We start from the raw sequence: 18,487 nt of genomic DNA, 5'->3' as shown, positions 1-18,487 counted from the left end.
TGTGGAGGGTAATGTACACACAACACACTACAGACAGCTTCACAAACAAACAACTGTTTAAATTCAGAGGAGGCCAGGGTCAAGTCAGCTGTAAAAAAATAAATAAATTTAAAAAAATTGCTCCCATTTCTTTAGCTGAATCTAAGAAAACTCAGCAGTTCACTGCGGTACAACAGTGAGTGTCTACAGTCATCTGTAAAACATGGTGGAGACTGAGGAAGTCATACATACAGAAAGTCAGATTTGCATCCTCTATGCCAGCGGTCCCCAACCCCCGGGCCTCAGACCGGTACCGGTCCGTGAGTCGTTTGGTACCGGGCCGTGAGAGTTGAGGCTCAGGTGTGAAATGTATAGTTTTCAGGGTTTTTATCGGTTTTGAGCGTTATTTTGTTATCGTTTTTATCATTTACTCAGTTTTCCTGGGTCTTTTCACGTGTGTTATGAATAAATCTTTTTTTCAGATAAATACAACAAAATAAAATTGTTGTATTTATTTATCCGTGACACCTTAAAGGCCGGTCCGTGAAAATATTGTCGGGCATAAACCGGTCCGTGGCGCAAATATGCAATATAACCTGGAAGGTTACTCACTGATAATATCTTAATTCTGCAGCATGTCAATGATCCCAAACACATCCCAGTGCAGTATATTCGGTTCACACTGTGTTGAATAAAGGTGCCAAATATTGACTTTCAGGCTCATTAGTGCTGCACTTTTCTTCCCTCATATACTGTTTTCCACTCATAGCATAGAATGAAATGACCCTTTGTTATTGTACATGCACAACAAAACTGTGCAAATTCATGTTTGTGCACTTTCCAAACAAAAAACAATCACTATCTATTCCATATTTACCCATTTACAAGTGACTTAACTTTTGACCAGCACTATACGCACGCGGTCTCCAACCTTTTTTGCGCCACGGACCGGTTTATGCCCGACAATATTTTCACGGACCGGCCTTTAAGGTGTCGTGGATAAATACAACAAAATAAAACTAGTACTGGTACCAAAAAAAAAATTTATTCATAACACACGTGAAAAGACCCAGGAAAACCGAGTAAATGATAAGAACGATAACAAAATAACGCTGAAAACCGATAAAAACCCTGAAAACCATACATTTCAACTCTCGCGGCCCCGTACCAAACGACTCACGGACCGGTACCGGTCCGAGGCCCGGGGGTTGGGGACCGCTGCTATACACTACAGTTGTTAAAAGATCTCCTCACAGTGAATCTATCAAGACATCTACAGATCAGATTGGACAAAAGAGCCTCAGCTGTAGTAAAAAATATTTAAAAGAGCAAAATTCAGTCAACTGAAGTCAGTGGGAGAAACTGCAGCACAGGGAATAAAAGCCCCACCGCTTTATTCGATTTGTGTGTAGTACCGTCTGATACTGGAGTGCTCAGTAATGTAACCCACCTGTACACACAGTCATAATTGCAGAAGTGATTATACTGGTACAGTATCTACAATGCAGTCAGCCCACACAGATACATTTGACATTTAAATCAAACACTCAAACCCTCTTGTCCCACAGTACCTGTTGTGTTTTACAGATGAGAGCACGCACGCACATTCAGAGCGTGGATTTTGTCTTGTTGTGATTAAAACACGACTCTGTACTAAAAGCGTGACAGACGTGTTTGTTCCACCTGTTTCTTAAAGTATAATTCACCTTCAGCTTACACACACTTGTCTCTCCTACACGCACACAGGTCATTTCCTCCACGTTTGTTTTGAAGTGCTCACATTAGTCAGACACTCACACACTTTCTGTTCTGCCCCGTTTGTGGGACTCTGTTATTTTAGGCGCACCCTCGGTGCACACGGCTTCATGGAAACAGACAAACTGGGTTTGTCACCATTCTAAAAATACTCGGAAAAGTGCATTTAGGTGGAGAGAGTGACCCACTGCTGAATTTTCCTACTTTCTGTGAATCCATCAGGGAAGGAAAATCTTTATATACGACCCACATGTTCCTCAACATGTGACATCTCGGTCTTCAGATCACATGTTGGTAAAATGCGAGTCTGCCATGAGAATAACTCTGATTCTCACAATTAAACACATTATAAATGTTAGGCTTTGATTTTTCTTACATTTCGACCAGTTTGTAGTTTCTGATGTTGGTGGTTACAAATGGGAATCTCAACCTGTTGCTTTACTTTATTTTTGCACTTATAGTGTTTGCATGTCTTTATTTATTTTTTAAAAGCCTTAACTCAGAGCTTCTTCACTTTTAACTGTGCAGAGACGATGGGTGAAGTCTGTCGATGGGGGTTGTTTAGGTCATGGAAGAAATCCTAATCGGTTATTTTGTTCTGCTTGTTTTCAGCCCCATATTTTTATTCTCAAGCTCTGCTAGAGTAGCTTAACGTGCTTCACGGCTCAACAAAAATCCATCTGAGCTTTCGTAGAGCCCATCAGTTCATCTGCTTTTAAGGCCACCCTCTTTAAGCCACCTGTTTTCTGATTGGCTGCCCCTGACAAATGGAAGGTTTTAAAGGGAGGTGCTTCAGTACTTACACTTTTTTCTGACAGCACATAATTTTTCACTGTGGATTTTCTTAAACATCTAATATAGTTGAGATGAAAAACAGATTTTTAGGTAAAGATGCTTAAAAAAATGAGATCAAGACAAATTTTTTTCATTATCTTTTCTCTTCTTGTCCTCCTTTCTATACTGAAGTTAAGACTTTAGGAATGTAGCGCGTTATCTAAAAAGTTATGCTAAATTCTTGCCATTTTCTTCATTTATAAACCATTAACTCTCTGTCTCTGTGTATTACAGGCAGTACCTGATGAGAAACCCCTGCCCCACCCTGCCTTTCCACCACCAGGTGCCACCGCCCCACTCAGACACTGTAGAGTTTTACCAGAGGCTTTCCACAGAGACCCTCTTCTTCATCTTTTACTACCTGGAGGTAAGCTGTGTTTGTCCGTTTCTGCTTAAATGTTGTTTACAGCAAACTCTTTCTGTGAGACTGTTTTAGGTTAAATTGGATCTGCTGAATCGGAATTTGGAGGATGAAGATGATTAGTTTAAATGAAAGAAGGGCCTGTTAGGGAGTCCAGGGTCAAGACTAAATTGATTACACTAAAGTCAAATTTAATTTAGGCTCATGAGGTATTTATGAATCGTATTACAAGTGAAATTGAGGATTTCTTTCTCCTCGGAGCAAAACGTGCTCCTAATTTAGTCTCATTTCTCAGCACTCGTCGTCTCCTCTCCCCCTCTCTGCAGGGCACTAAGGCCCAGTATCTGGCAGCCAAAGCCCTGAAGAAGCAGTCGTGGAGGTTCCACACCAAGTACATGATGTGGTTTCAGAGGCACGAAGAACCCAAGACCATCACTGATGAGTTTGAGCAGGTGAGAATCACATCTGTGTGTTCAGCCGCAGAGTTTCTGCAAACGTTCAGTTGTGCGCCTTCCTCTTTGTCTTCAAACTTAGTGTTTTCTTTGCTTGTTTTAGGGAACATACATTTACTTTGACTATGAGAAATGGGGCCAGCGGAAGAAGGAGGGCTTCACGTTTGAGTACCGGTACCTCGAAGACCGAGACCTCCAGTGACGTGCAGAGAGACGCGACAGGACTGACAGCTGAGAAAGTGAGAGATGGACGCATGAAGAAGGTTGATCCACCTGCTGACATTCCTGGATTTGACCTCAGCTCGCTGGGGAAAGGAGACGTGCGGGCCGGAGGGGGGCGGGCGGGTTTCGTCCCTCCTCCTGACCCTCCAAATCCCGCCTTACCATCCTCACCCCGGCAGTGATAACCCCTCCCACTCCCATCATCTCCTCCTTTCTTCTTTCTGTCTCTTCATCAGCAGCCTTTTTTTAAATAAAAATATTTCCTGGCTTAGACAAATCACACAAACACACACAAAATAATCACGCGTATAATATTCCGACTATCCCCTGCCCTCGACTCTGAGTTATCCTGTTAATTTGGCTTTAAAACTGTTGCTTCTGTTAGCCCCGCCCTTTAAAGGCCAAAGATTATTGGTCAGTTACATTCTCAGCGCAGGCTCTGTCTACTTTAAACAGACCAATGTGAACTCCATCAGTGCTGTAACACTTCTCAGACTCTCATCAGCTGAGACAAATGAATTTTAAAATCAAGCGAGAAGCAAACGAGGACGCGTCAAAGAGGACGAGCAGCCAGCTCTTTTCTGCTTCATGAACTTGACAGCCGCTAATGCGACGCTTCACGTAACCTGAGACATAATGATGCTGAGCTTCTGCCTTGTTTTCCACTGGTTTATAATCCAGATTAATTTGGATTTGGAGTAGTGGAATAAAATGATAGCAGGGCTTCATATCCGTGGACGCACATCATGATTTTCGTGTCCGTTAATACGTCAGTGTTTCTGCTTCAGTCAAAATTAGGTGGGAAACTTGAACAGCCACGTTGAATCTACAGTGAAATGCAGTTGTTGGCCAGATTATTAGGCACAGCTGTGCACTTAAATCGCTCTTCCGTAAAATCGACCTTCACGATCAGTGCGGTTGTCTCCGTTATTGAGGTGTTAACAGTGAAGTATTGGTTAGAGGTGGTGCTAACCAGGCTCACCTGCACCCTTATATATGTGAAAGTAAAGCTCATCTCCATAACAACAAGAGCTGATTGGGGTCCTGTTGGAGTAACAGGAAGTCATTCACAATAAATGACTTCCTGTTGGAGTAACAGGAAGTCATTCACAATGAATGAATCTGTTTTTTTTTAAAAAAAGAACTGCAAAATTTAGTTTAAAGTAAAAGTAAGCAGAACTAATGAAAACCTGATCATGAAATTTAAAATTATTTGCTGTTCTGCATTTTCGGATCTATTTTTCTAACTCGTTATATCATCAGACGCAGAAGGAGATGAAATAGAGCAGCGGATATCAGATGCTGTAGGCGAGGCTATTAATGAATGAATTCCTCCGCCTCAACAAGCGAGTAGAAGCTGATATTTAGGCCTAGCATCTCTTCCCCCAGTGTGGCGGTTATCATTGGAATCACAGGTGTCAAGTTCCTGAGGTGCAAAAGTGTTGGATTTCTGTGTAAAACAGCTGATTAATGAGGTCAGCTGCCCTGCTGCTGTGACGATGAGGCGTCCGTTTACAGCTCTGTGGAGGTGAAGCTCAGCAGAGTTGGCTTCTCTCTTCTGGTCTGTTTGGGAAAACAAGCAACCAGCAGCCGAACAGGTAAACACTGGTCGTAGGTGGCACCGCAGGCCTCGCTCGCGCTCCAGAGGTCCCGTTTCTTGTTATTGTCGTTGTCGGTGTTTGTTTACTTGTGAGGTGGTTCATGCTTTTTGTCCGCTGGTCTAAAAATATCCCGCCCTGCCTACTCCCGTCTATCCGCAGAGGAGGAGTGTGACAACGCAGCCGGCGAGGTGTCGGTAGTAACTGTCTTTTACCTGGTGGGCAGCGTTATGTCATAGTTTCACAAAAATGGCTTCAAACTGGGAGAAGCTTGGACAATTCAAGTTGTAATTAAATCTTCTCCTTTCCCAGTTTTCTCGTCATGCACAGTTTTAATTTTTCTGCGTTCACTCGAACGCAGCGGAGGTGCACGGGGATCCTCTCACGACTACAATAATGGCACTTATGAATACCTGCTGAAAGCTCAGTCAGTCCACAGATGTTCCTCTGTAGAGTTTTTGTTTGTTTTGTTTGTGCACAGATCAGATTGTGTCCACCTTCGCTGCGCCGGGTTGTCGGCAGAGGTTTTCCCATCCAGCTGCCAGACAAATAGACGATCAGCTGCTCGTGTCGGTGTCTGCACGCAGCAGGAAGATGCTAACCAGGTGCTTCTGATAGCTTTCAACAAGCTAAGCTACAACTGTATTTAGGTTTGAAGCTTTAGGCCTGAAAATACGCCAAAATGTTTTCATCCCAAGACGTCAGATACTGGCGTTTTGTCTTCAGCAGTACAGACGGGGTCGTTTTTGCATCTCTGACCAGAGCAACAGTGGACACAAAGATCAGAGAGGCCATAGAGCTCCGTTTGGGAGCTTTGTGTCCTGCTCTGTCTTGTTTATGACAGATTAATAGCGACATCCAGCTTACTGTTGCTGCACCCGAGGGGGCTCAAGCACACTTTTAGTAACATGTGAGAACGCTAGAGTCCTCCGCACTCCGATCAGACCTTGGCCGGTCTTTAATCTGCCAGCCCCTTAGTGCAAAATCTGTGTGGTGCATTGGTGATCTATCACATAAATCAAGCCAAATATTTTCAGGACTGCGTGTGGGCCACTTCCTGTTTTGTGCCACATGTGAGAACTGACAAGTGTTAGAAAACAAAAAGCTCCTGACCTGCTCTGTTCGTGAAATCAGCCTCTGTGACACCAGCAGCTTTGACGGCGTCGGTATGAGACCGGGCTCATGCTACACCCTGGACGTCTAAAACTGAGCAGCAGGTCAAAGCCAGGGGACGTGATCCTCTAACACAGAGCAGCTCCAGCAGTTATCACGGTGGGTGTTGGATGCTGCCGGCAGCTGGATGGACAGTTTGTTCGTCTCCCACCAGCCTCTTCTTTCCTTCCCTTTTCCCTTCCTCCCTCCCTCGTCGTCCTCCTCCTCTCTGTGCTCGAGCACAAACAGAGCAACACCAGCACTGCTGCCCACATCTCCTCTGTCCTCCAGCTCTCTGCTCCATGTTTACACACTGAAGGGTTCGACTGAGCCGACTGGGCCCACACCAAACACACACAAACACACTCGTTCTCACACTGCCCGAGCTTCTTCCACGGCTGCCAGCATAACTCGACAGCAGCTCATTTTTTTTCTTGTTTTTTGTTTTTCCTGTTTTTGACACCAAACACTTGAGTTTCTGTCTCTTCCTCTCTCTCTCTTAGCCGCCTCCTCCTCCTCTCCTCTTCATGCCAGGTAGATATTTCCTTTATTTCTCAGGAAGTATTTGATAGACCATTTTATGAGGAAATGTATCCGCCAGCAGCTCCCATTGCCACAGCACAACTACAGTATATCTTCCCCTCCAGGACAGACTCTCACCGCAGGTTTAATTTCCATCCTTTCTTCTCTTTACACCACAGCGGCCCTTTTCATTTCACTTTTCGTTTTTGTTTTTGTTTTGTTTTTTGTTTTTAATAAAAATATCCTCCAATGTTTGGAGCAACACCTGGAAGAGAGACTATCTTTATATTTTGTATCAAGTTATTTGTGATAGGTTGTGCTTTTTCTTTTTCTTTTTTTCTTTTTTGTTCCAGAAATGGGGGAGATCATTTTAAAAGCCAGAGGAGAACGGGGACTGTTCTTTTTAAAGATCAGCGACTTCTCAAAGGAGTGTTTTTATAACCTGACACACAACTCTACACTTATTCACTTGACTGACAGTCGTGCTTTTAACTTTTTTGGGGGGTTTACTTTTTTTTTGACAAGCGGGAGGGATGAGAGGTCAATCCGAGAGCTGAAATGTGAATCTCTCTCTGCCCCTTGGCAAAGAAGTGTTGTATAGACTTCTCATCCTTCAAACTTCCTTATTTTTTTGTTTTCCTTCAGTTGTTGTCATCAGACAGCATGGAATAATGACACTTGCAAAGTGGCGCTGAAAAAGTAAATAATGACATAACCATGAATAAAGGATTGTAAAATATTAATAAAATAATTACTTTTCAGAAATCTGCACTTGTGTTTTGGTTTTTCTGGGAGTTTGGGAAGATCTGAAGCTTCAAACATGATTAATGACGGGGTGATTAGAGCTGATGTGAATATACAGGGTGGGTTATTTATATGGATACACCGTAATAACATGGGAATGGTTGGTGATATTAAAGTCCTGTTTGTGGCACATTAGTATATGTGAGGGGGCAAACTCCTCAAGATGGGTGGTGACCATGGTGGCCATTTAGAAGTCGGCCATCTTGGATACAACTTTTGTTTTTTCAATAGGAAGAGGGTCATGTGACACATCAAACTTATTGGTAATGTCACAAGAAAAACAATGGTGTGCTTGGTTTTAGCGTAACTTTATTCTTTCATGAGTTATTTACACATTTCTGACCACTTATAAAATGTGTTCAATGAGCTGCCCATTGTGTTGGATTGTCAATGCAACCCTCTTCTCCCGCTCTTCACACACTGATAGCAACACCGCAGGAGAAATGCCAGCACAGGCATCCAGTATCCGCAGTTTCAGGTGCTGCACATCTCATATCTTCACACCATAGACAATTGCCTTCAGATGACCCCAAAGATAAAAGTCTAAGGGGGCCATTCAACTGGCCCACGACGACCAATCCACTTTCCAGGAAACTGTTTTGTTGCGTCCACATTTTGGCAAATCCAACACTGAACCAGTTTCACGAAACTTAGCAGTTTGCTAACTTGAAATCTGCTGCAATGACCCGGTTACTGCGTTCACCAGATATCAACACAATTTCGATCCGCTCCTCACATGTTAACCTCTTCTACATGTCAATGGCTGTGAACAAAGAGAAACTTGTAAATAACTCATGAAAGAATAAAGTTACGTTGAAACCAAGCACACCATTGTTTTTCTTGTGACATTACCAATAAGTTTGATGTGTCACATGACCCTCTTCCTATTGAAAAAACAAAAGTTGTATCCAAGATGGCCGACTTCTAAATGGCCACCATGGTCACCACCCATCTTGAGGAGTTTGCCCCCTCACATATACTAATGTGCCACAAACAGGACTTTAATATCACCAACCATTCCCATGTTATTACGGTGTATCCATATAAATGGCCCACCCTGTACAGTCAGCTCAACTATTTGGACGGTAACGTGTGTGTGTGTGTGTGTGGATTTTAAATCTAACAAATTTGATTTCAGATCCATGTATAAAAATGGCTGTTAATGCAAAAACATTTTAAACTCTTTAATTAAAGCTTAGATGCTAAAACTTAAGTGGATTATCTAACAGTTATTTTAATTATCTGGATTTTTCTAATACCTGGATGAGGTGTGACTGCGTTAACTGAGGAGCAAAGTCGCAGAGGATTTTGAAATTGCTGCCATCTGTGTATCTACGAGGAGGCTGAGGGTAGCAGCCAGTATTTTGCAGATATTTAAAGCTTTCATTGGGTTGAGATCAGAACGCTGACCCGATAACTGTCTCGGCTTACTTTGGTAGTATGATTTGGGTCATTGGACTGCAATAAAAATGGACAATGAGTCTGCTCATATCTGAGTCAGAAGCAGCAGGATGGATTATACTATCAGTGGTCACATCATCAGTAAACACTAGTGGCTCTGTTCCACTGACAGCCACTCATCCCTATGTCATATTACCTGTCAAACATGGTGGAGGTAATGTGCGTGCTTTGGATCATGAGCCGTTTCTTTTCTCCTCCACACGGTTCTCTTCATTCATTTTGGTTTCATCTGTCCAAAGATTTTAGGGTTTTTTTCCAGGCAGTCTCTTTAAGCAAATCTAATCTGGTCGTCTTCCTGGCTGTAACCAGTGGTTTGCATTTGGATGAAAACCCCGTTTCAAATCATTAAAGCATCTCTTGATTGTAGACCCAGATGTCCCTAAACCTGTTCTTGTCTTGGTTTGATGCTGTGAACTTGTTTCTCTGAACCATGCAAGTAATCACAATTCACACCTTGGCTTCACACCTCGGCTCATGTGATTAGCAGTGTTGGGAAGGTTACTTTTACTTATGTATTTCATTACAGAATACAGAATACATGCCCCAAAATGTATTCTGTAACGTATTCCGTTAAGTTACTCAATGAGAGTAACGTATTCTGAATACTTTGGATTACTTAATATATTATCATGCTGTTTACAACTGCATGAATGTACTATTGCTGTGATTTATTACTGTTACTGAAGGTCCGCGGCTCCGAACCGTAGTAAAGGGACCTCTGGCTAATACGGTGGGTTCTGTGTCGGGCTCGTAGCCGAAAACTAGCTTTACTTTGTTGTCTGGGTCAACTTTGCTAGCAGAGACAGAGAGAGGCGTTGAAAGGCTGCTCCAACAGAACTTATTGTTTTTGGAGGAAAACACGAACACGGTGTACAGTCGAGTCTTAATAGCTTACTTACAACTGGGCTCGTCAGGCTCTCTTCTTGGCTGCAGTGGTTATTATTATATTTACATGCTTCCAGCTCCCGTTTTTGCTCGATGACAGCTCGTACTTTTCCTTTTTCTCCCTCCCTCGCTCACAGACACATAACGGGTATGGCAGTCCATTCTCCCTGCAGCACGGACTACACTGCCTATGATGCTACATTCTTTAGAGCTATACCTGTAGCATTCTGCCTATTAGCTTAGCACAACAACAACAACAAGGCCTCTCTCACCCAGGAAACACGCAGAGAGAGAGCGTCACCCTGTAACCATGGCAACCGTAACGCTGCCACCTGGAACAACAGAACGTAGCTGTCAAACAAAACCCAAACAGTCCTGACCCGCCACAATATGAAACAGGGAAGTACCGCCGTGTAATCCATTTATTTCAACAAAGTAACTGTATTCTAAATACCACCTTTTTAAACGGTAACTGTAACGGAATACAGTTACTCATATTTTGTATTTTAAATACGTAACGGCGGTACATGTATTCCGTTACTCCCCAACACTGGTGATTAGGTAGAGGATCATCAGGGGGTCTTTTGTCCATCTTTGGGGGGAAACTCTCACTGGGTTTAAATCTGGGACTCTCCACCATTTGACCTTAGAACTGAAGAAGCTTCTCGGATAAGAGGTGAAACGTCTTCAAGCAACTTAAAGAAGTCCAGACGCTTTTCTTTCCAAGCTCCTTAGACTACGACGACCTGGATGACTGAGAACCTTCACAGACACATGCAAGTAATTCTGTCCTCATGCACGTTAGTCGTCTTTTATGTTTCCATTTTGGTTTTATTTTTGTTTTTTAGCCTCCTCTGCTTCCATCAGCATCTGTTTGAACCTCATATTGACATCCTGTGAGCAGCTACCAAATCTGAACAACAGGAATCAACTCCATGGTTGTCACTCCAGCTGTGATCTTGTTACTTCTGGGACCTGACAGGTGATAAACGGCAGTGCATTACATCATCTGCCAGGACCTTTCATGGCAGGCTTATGTGATAAGAGCATCACGCTTCACCATTTCTGAGTGTGACTGTATGGAATAAAAAAGCTGCACGTGCTGCTTGTTCTCTGCATTTGTCTCAAGGATAATGTTAAAATCCTTTATTCATATGCTCTTCGTTGCTCATTGTTCTGTTTCTGCACCCAGAGGTCTTCTGTCTGCACGGGGAAAAAGCTCTTTACTTTTTCATTTACATTCATGTACAGTTAGGAGAAGCTTTTTCCATTTTGTGCAACACTTTTACTCATAAATGGCATTTCTCTACATTTATGGATGGTTGCATGTGGATTATTCTGTTCTTTTACTTTGTTCCCTTTGTTAAATGGATGTAGGTACTGCTTATTTCATAGATACATCCATAAAAAATGTATCTACTATATACTGTATAAAGTATTTATAATCACTTCCACTCAGACCTGCTGCAGCATTAAAATCTCCAGATGCTGTATGTTAAAGACTGTTTTACACTCGGATTTCTTTTTAGCATTAAATCAGTTCATTTTTCTTGAAGTACTGAGTGTAGAATATCAAACCGGCCCACACGAACATCACATGACTCCACCGCTTTTAGCTTCACCTGGAAGTCAGGTGAAAGCGTTAACTCTTTATTGTCATACTTTGTAGAGAAGTACTCTCCCACATCAGTCCTAAGACAAAGGCAGTAATCACAGATAACATGAAGAATAAAAAATGTGAATCATATGTACAGAGATTTAAAAAAGAGCACTCAGGTATTTGCACTGATTCGGCATTTTGCCTGTTGTAAGAGCCGTCCTTGATTTGCCCCTGACTTCAGCGCCCCGAGTCCCCTGACAGACGGCGGCAGCTTAAACAGCCGGTGTCCCGGGTGTGTGCGGCCCCTCGAGATGCTGCGTGCCCTTTTGAGACAGCGGGTGGTGTAGAGGTCCTTCAGAGAGGGAAGGGGGGCGGCCAATCATTTTCAGGGTGATGTTAATGACCCTTTGTAGTGCCTTCTTGTGTGCCATGACGAGCTCGAGGCCCACATGCACACACAGTCAGCAGATGCTTCTATATTTCTATTTAAAATCTGTTTATCTTCTCTTTTTTTTGCTGTTTTTCTCTGTATGTTATTGAGCTACATTGTTTTGTTTTTCATCTTTTAGCAGCAACTTCCCAACAGGTGACAGATTAAAGGAAAAAACCACTGTAATATATGCTGGTAATGCACTGAGCTACCACGTGCTGCCAGGTCTTTAATCTATCAAATCTGTGGACATCAACATTAATCCAAATGATCTTCTTTCTTTCAGTGTTTTGATGAAGATGACTGAGCTGACTGTCATTGGTTAAACTCGACTGCAGGGTTCAGATCTGGTGGATCTGAAGGTGATTACACTGATTCACATCATGTTTATGCACAAACCTTTTAGTGAACTGACTTTTTAAAATATTGCTCAGAATATTGATCAGAAATAAATACAGTGTGCTCATCATCTCATGTGAACTCTGTGAGTTCATGGAGTTTAAAAAGTAGCAGGCAATAAAACGATAAAGGTTTCTGCTGATACTGTGTGTTGCTGAGTTTTGACCTCTTGAAGTTGTGTTAGAAAGGCTGACTGTGTTTCTACGACTCTGTTTACTGACATTTTCCCCACAGATCCAAATGCAGATGTCACAGAAGTCTGTGTTCCTCTCCAGACTTGAGCCAGCTGAGCAGCCTGACTGAGCACAGACCATCTGTGTTCAGACATTAAGCCCTCCTCCTCAAAGTCATTAAGATCTTTGCCTCTTTTCATCCTCGTACAAAATCAGAAACCACTCAGCGTTTTTTCCTACGAGCATGATCAGATTATTACCGTTGAATCGTATCCTGCTGCTCAGCTGTCCACAAGCAACTGTGTTTGTTGTTTTCCTGCTTTTCTGTTCCGGTTGTTTTTCCTTTAACTTCTCTGGATATTCAACAGAATAACAGGTATAAAAATCTGGTTTTGAAATACACAAAAGAAATCCAAAAGCCTACCACACACGCTCGCATGGAACAGGGTTCATGCAGAGAGTGCAGAACATAAAACCTGGAGTACATCCAGCCATCATCTTTCAACAGAATCATCTGCACTTAAAGCAGCCGCATCATTATCATCACCCACCACTTTAATAAGAAACTGACTCATCCCGAGCGTTTGGAGACACCAGCTGCAGCCATGGCTTCTACTTCATGCTAGCAACAGCTCATTTCTACAAAATATAAAACCGAACTTCATGAACTAGACACTCAGAGTTTAACAGCTCAGCTGTAAGTCCTCACATCTTTGGGTTCATTTTATTTGACTGATGCTTCAACATGTTCTTATTGTAAAGTGTGAAACGCTGTGTCAGATGTCATCTACACCTCACCAGTATGCACAAAGCACCCTTTGGTGACACAGTGACGCCAGCAAATAATGGTCCTGCAGATCAAAGAGAGTCATAGAGGTTGGAGGCAACATGAGTCACAGGAAATATCAACCAGGAGACTATTCCTGATGTCCCATTTGGACCTTTGGGTTCTTCACTTGCTGAGTCGATTCATTCACTTTCTTCTTTAACTTGGTTAGCTTTAGGTAAAAAATTGTGTTTTGGATTTAATGGCACCGTTTTCCAACAATCACCCTGTGCATTGTAATGGGTAATGTAACCCTGGGACAACTGTAATGGCTTTATACGTGATGAATAGCTCACTATTCCCATAACCCCAAGCTCCAAAAGACGCCTTAGGCTTAACTGCCGTACACCAGCAGCAGTGACACATCATTTGATATCCTGGGAATAGGAAGGGTCTGGATTCAGATAACAGTCGAACTGTGGCTTAACTATTTTCTATACTGAGCTGAACTGTTGATCATATTCATATTTTTCCATGAGCATCGGACTCAAACGTGCCTCTTATCCTCCAAAACCTCACAGTATACAGTTCGATATTGAAAGTATGCAGAAAAACATTTCAGAGATCAAAACTCTGTGACAGTCACTGCTGTGGACACTTTTCATAGTTTTTAACAGCCAGTTTCACTTTGTTCTTCTTCACAGCTGGTTAATGGACACACAGCAGTAGCCCATACACTGGTTGCTTGCGACACTGCCCCCTTGTGACAATATGTAAACAATGCTCTCCAAAGCTGTCCATAAGCCAGGACCGCTTCAGTCATGTTTCTGCCTCCAGTCACATAGAGACCATCTAGATTGGCCACACCCTGGCAAAGTCTGGACATGCAGGAAAAATGTATATTTCCTGACTGGTTCCTGAGTCTCCTTGTGATCGCTTTGATCATTAGCAGATTGAAAAAGTCACCAACATTTGCACATTTTGTACCCCATATCATATCCCTGCTATTTCCCCTGGCAACTGGCAGCAACCTCCCAACCACTTGCCAACTGATCAAGGAATACACAATTTTTCCTAGAAACTGGCTGTAACTGGGAGCTCATTTGTGTGGAAGTTAGCAATCAATTTCCAAGCAACTGTCCGCAGGCTTCAAAAACTGCTTCTAACCAATCAGGGAATTCACATTTTTCTCTAGAATCCACTGGTTACCTGTTCGTCACCAACCAGTCTCTACCTGGGTGACTGGGTGACCACTAGTCATTGGGTGGCGGAAACCAGTGGGTCCCCAAACTCTACTTTGAGAACCAACTCTGAAGCATTTAAACTGTTATTATAAATATGTATAATTCTCTACTTAATGAGCACAAGCTGCCCTGTGTCCTCTGACTAGTGGACTGATGCTGGCATCCATGATGTTTAAAAAAATTTAAACAGTTTGAGTGCCGAACATTATGAAGTGTGACTAGTTTAAATTCATTTCCATGTGAGGAAAGTAACAATAGATGTCTGTTGGTCTGATCTATTATCAGTGGAAATACATGGAACTGGTTTTAGACTGGGCAAAGTAATGAAGCATTTGATCCCACGCTGAGAATAATGTTCAAAGGGAAAACCCAAATGCAGACAAAAACCAGGTCGGACTTCAAAGGGCACTTTAGTCACTAAAGTGCATTAGGCGCTGCACATTGATGACAGGAAAAATCTAAAAAGGGCAAACAGGACAAATACAAGCAGGAAGCCAACAAAAGAGGAACAGGAACTGGAGGGAGAAATGATGACCAGCACAGACACTCATTAAATACACATCAGGGAGGGAACGATAATAAGGAATAAGCGAATTCAGACAGGAGGAGAGCAAAGGGGAAACAGGAGAAGAAGTATAAACATAACAATTATAAACCGTCCGTCAAAATAAAACAGGAAGTGATTGACAATGATATTATAAAATGCTGAAAACGTTAACTTATAAAGACAGTGAGATAAAGTCATTTAACCCTTTAAGACCTACCATAGAACCAAGTCCGCCAGAGCTTATATTATATTTTTCATGCTGTGGAGCCATTTTTGGGAGCATTTCAAGTTGATATACATCAATACAACCATTATAGCCCAGATTTTAATAATATGTATGAATTAAGTGCATAGTAATTACATAAATTGCAAAAAAAGTGCAATAAACTACAAAAAAATTGAAAATCGTTTTTGTTTTTTTAACATATATTTCTAGTTAGAGAAATTTAAGAGGCTTATCCCTCAAAACTGTAAATACAAAAAAGTTGCACAAAATAGTTTCCCACCACAGGAAATTTATTTTGAGTGTCTTCATAGTTTTATTTTTGAAATACACCAGTTTTACTATACTGCAGGAAAAACAAAAATAAATATTATAATGCAAATTTGCAAAAAAGCAGCATATGCATCAAAATAAACTATTTCCAGCAGTGCAATATGAGTCCTAAGCATCGCAGAAACGACACAGAAAGTCATAAAGTCAAAGGTAACTTTTAAAAACACCAGTATAGGCTCATAAGGTCCTGAATGGTGAAAAAAAAAACTACATTTCCTCAAAATGACGTCACTTCCGGTTTCGGGCAGGTCATGCGATAGTTCGCGCTGATGGACGCAGGAAGTGTTACAAACAGCTGATCGGATCGGCAAAGCGTGTTTCTGGAATATTATGTTTTTGTTGCTGCAAGCGCTTTTTATGCAGTTTTTGCAAAACTATATGTGGAAGGAAACTGTGACCGAGGACAAGCTGATGGCATAAGATGTAAGTACAACTCCTCCGGTTTCATATGCAAAAAAAAGTTATTGCGCTAGCTTACGTGGTTGCAGAGCTACCGGGATTTAAAAATAGTTACGCAAAACGGAGCGTGCAGGTCTGACCGGCTTTAAAGGGTTAAGAGCCAGATAGAAAACAAGAAAAAAACAGCAAAGATTAAATTTAATATCATTCAATTTTACCCCACAAAATGATCCTGTTACTTCGCTAAACTGCTGGGTAACTAAAATATCCAATTCTTTTCTTCAACATTTAACTGTTAAACATTTAAACACATCCTAACACACCCTGATGCCTCGAGAACCTTTACTGCACATTCAAATCTGTTATTTCTGAGGCTCAAACAAGTCAGAAGACATATAACTGAAAAGGCCCAACGACGTGACATCCTGGTGTTTGAGAAGTCAAGACGATAACACCAAATGTGTGACTCAGGATCTTTGCTGCATTTTCTTCCCCATCTAAAGCTTCTCTACCTTTTTTAAATATGTGTCCAAAAATGTATAAAGCTGTCGTTTTCATCAAATTCATTAATTAATTCAATTCAGTTTTATTTGTACAGGCAGACGCTACACAACACAGGTACGCCGAGCGTTCCTAAAGTGCACCTCAGCAGTAAGTTGGTTCCACCCACACATACACCCACCCACACCCATTGCCTCCATCCTGTCCGTCACCTCTGGGCAACCGCTGCCCCACTTATTTACACTCTCTGTGCTTTCATGTGCCTGAGCGATGTTTGTTTACTCCTCACACGGTGCAAACCGCAGCACGACATATGGAGATGTGCCTCCATATGTCCCTGTTTTGCTGTTTGCCAGCGTGACGGCTGCAGAGACTCGCTATCTCCTTCTTCCTTGGCCATGTGCGCTACATTTTAACACGACTTAACCGAGGTCAAAGCCTGCAGATGTGTTCCCTGGTTTTTTGAACGTTTCTCTTTACAAGTTGTGATGTCTCGAGTCCTTTTTTTTCTGAAGCTTATGTGTGAAAAGATTTGAGTGTGTGCAAGCAGTCGTGTGTGTGTGAGGAACATAATATGAGTGTTGAGCTGTGTGCATGCAACCATATGTCACTATAGCTGGTACATCGAATGCAGCACATTTTTTATTATGTAATTGAACATTGTAGTCTCATAAAATGTGAACTTACATAAAAAACAGTAAAGAAAAATCCTCTGAGATCTACTCCCTGAAACCCTGTTTACATTTATCCAGTAGGTCTTCTTAGGCCTCAGTCATGCAGGCCTAGAGAGCGGCAACCACTTCCATTATTCCCCAACCAGTTGGCAAGTGGTTGCTGGCTGTTGCTAGGTCACAGGGTCCTGCATCAAAACCCTCTGTGTGATTGCTTTGGTCATCACCAGATTGCCACAGACGCTCATAGTTTTCATGAAAGACGCCAACTTATCTGCAAATACACAATCTGATGTTTGGTAGCAAGTCAACATCTTCCAGGTCAGCAACCTGCTGGCTATCAGCTGCAAAGAGGTTTTTCTGTGCATGAATTATACAATCATAATGATGATGATGAGGCCTGCAGTTCTTTAGATGTTGGTCTGGGTTCTATTTTTGATGAGCTCTGGAGAAATTTTAATATGCCAGCCACCCTGGGCAGTTTGCTAAATTAGTGGATAACTCGCTCTGCAGGCCTACTTGTTGTTCCTAGAGTATTTAAAAGTAGAATGGGAGGCAGAGCCTTCAGTTTTCAGGCCCCTCTTCTGTGGAACCAGCTTCCAGTTTGGATTCAGGAGACAGACACTATCTCTACTTTTAAGATTAGGCTTCAAACTTTCCTTTTTGCTAAAGCATATAGTTAGGGCTGGACCAGGTGACCCTGAATCCTCCCTTAGTTATGCTGCAATAGACGTAGGCTGCCGGGGGATTCCCATGATGCATTGAGTTTTTCCTTTCCAGTCACCTTTCTCACTCACTATGTATTAACAGACCTCTCTGAATTGAATCATATCTGTTATTAATCTCTGTCTCTCTTCCACAGCATGTCTTTATCCTGTCTTCCTTCTCTCACCCCAACCAATCACAGCAGATGGCCCCGCCCCTCCCTGAGCCTGGTTCTGCTGGAGGTTTCTTCCTGTTAAAAGGGAGTTTTTCCTTCCCACTGTCGCCAAAGTGCTGCTCATAGGGGGTCATATGATTGTTGGGTTTTTCTCTGTATCTATGAAGCGCCTTGAGGCGACTTTTGTTGTGATTTGGCGCTATATAAATAAAATTGAATTGAATTGAATTCAATTATTTTTTTTCCACTGAGGGCCAGGTGGGTTGGGATAGCTTTTTTTTCTCTTTATAAATCAT

At 42.2% G+C, this 18,487-nt stretch overlaps 1 protein-coding gene across 1 annotated transcript in view; it reads left to right on the top strand.

Moving 5' to 3' along the window:
• Positions 1-4,689, top strand: part of cnot3b (CCR4-NOT transcription complex, subunit 3b) — a 47,968-nt gene extending 43,279 nt beyond the window's left edge. The window contains exons 17-19 of the mRNA XM_087834981.1: positions 2,803-2,935; positions 3,256-3,381; positions 3,485-4,689. Coding sequence (XP_087691107.1) covers positions 2,803-2,935; positions 3,256-3,381; positions 3,485-3,583 — 358 coding nt within the window. The 3' untranslated portion in view covers positions 3,584-4,689. The remainder of the gene's footprint in view (positions 1-2,802; positions 2,936-3,255; positions 3,382-3,484) is intronic.
• The last annotated feature ends 13,798 nt before the right edge of the window (positions 4,690-18,487 follow it).

This window comes from Neolamprologus brichardi, chromosome 22, assembly GCF_056152115.1.
Source record: "Neolamprologus brichardi isolate AB-2024 chromosome 22, ASM5615211v1, whole genome shotgun sequence".
NCBI classification, from domain to species: domain Eukaryota; kingdom Metazoa; phylum Chordata; class Actinopteri; order Cichliformes; family Cichlidae; genus Neolamprologus; species Neolamprologus brichardi.
Note: the sequence above shows the minus strand (reverse complement) of the source record. Positions and strands in the feature narration are given on the sequence as shown.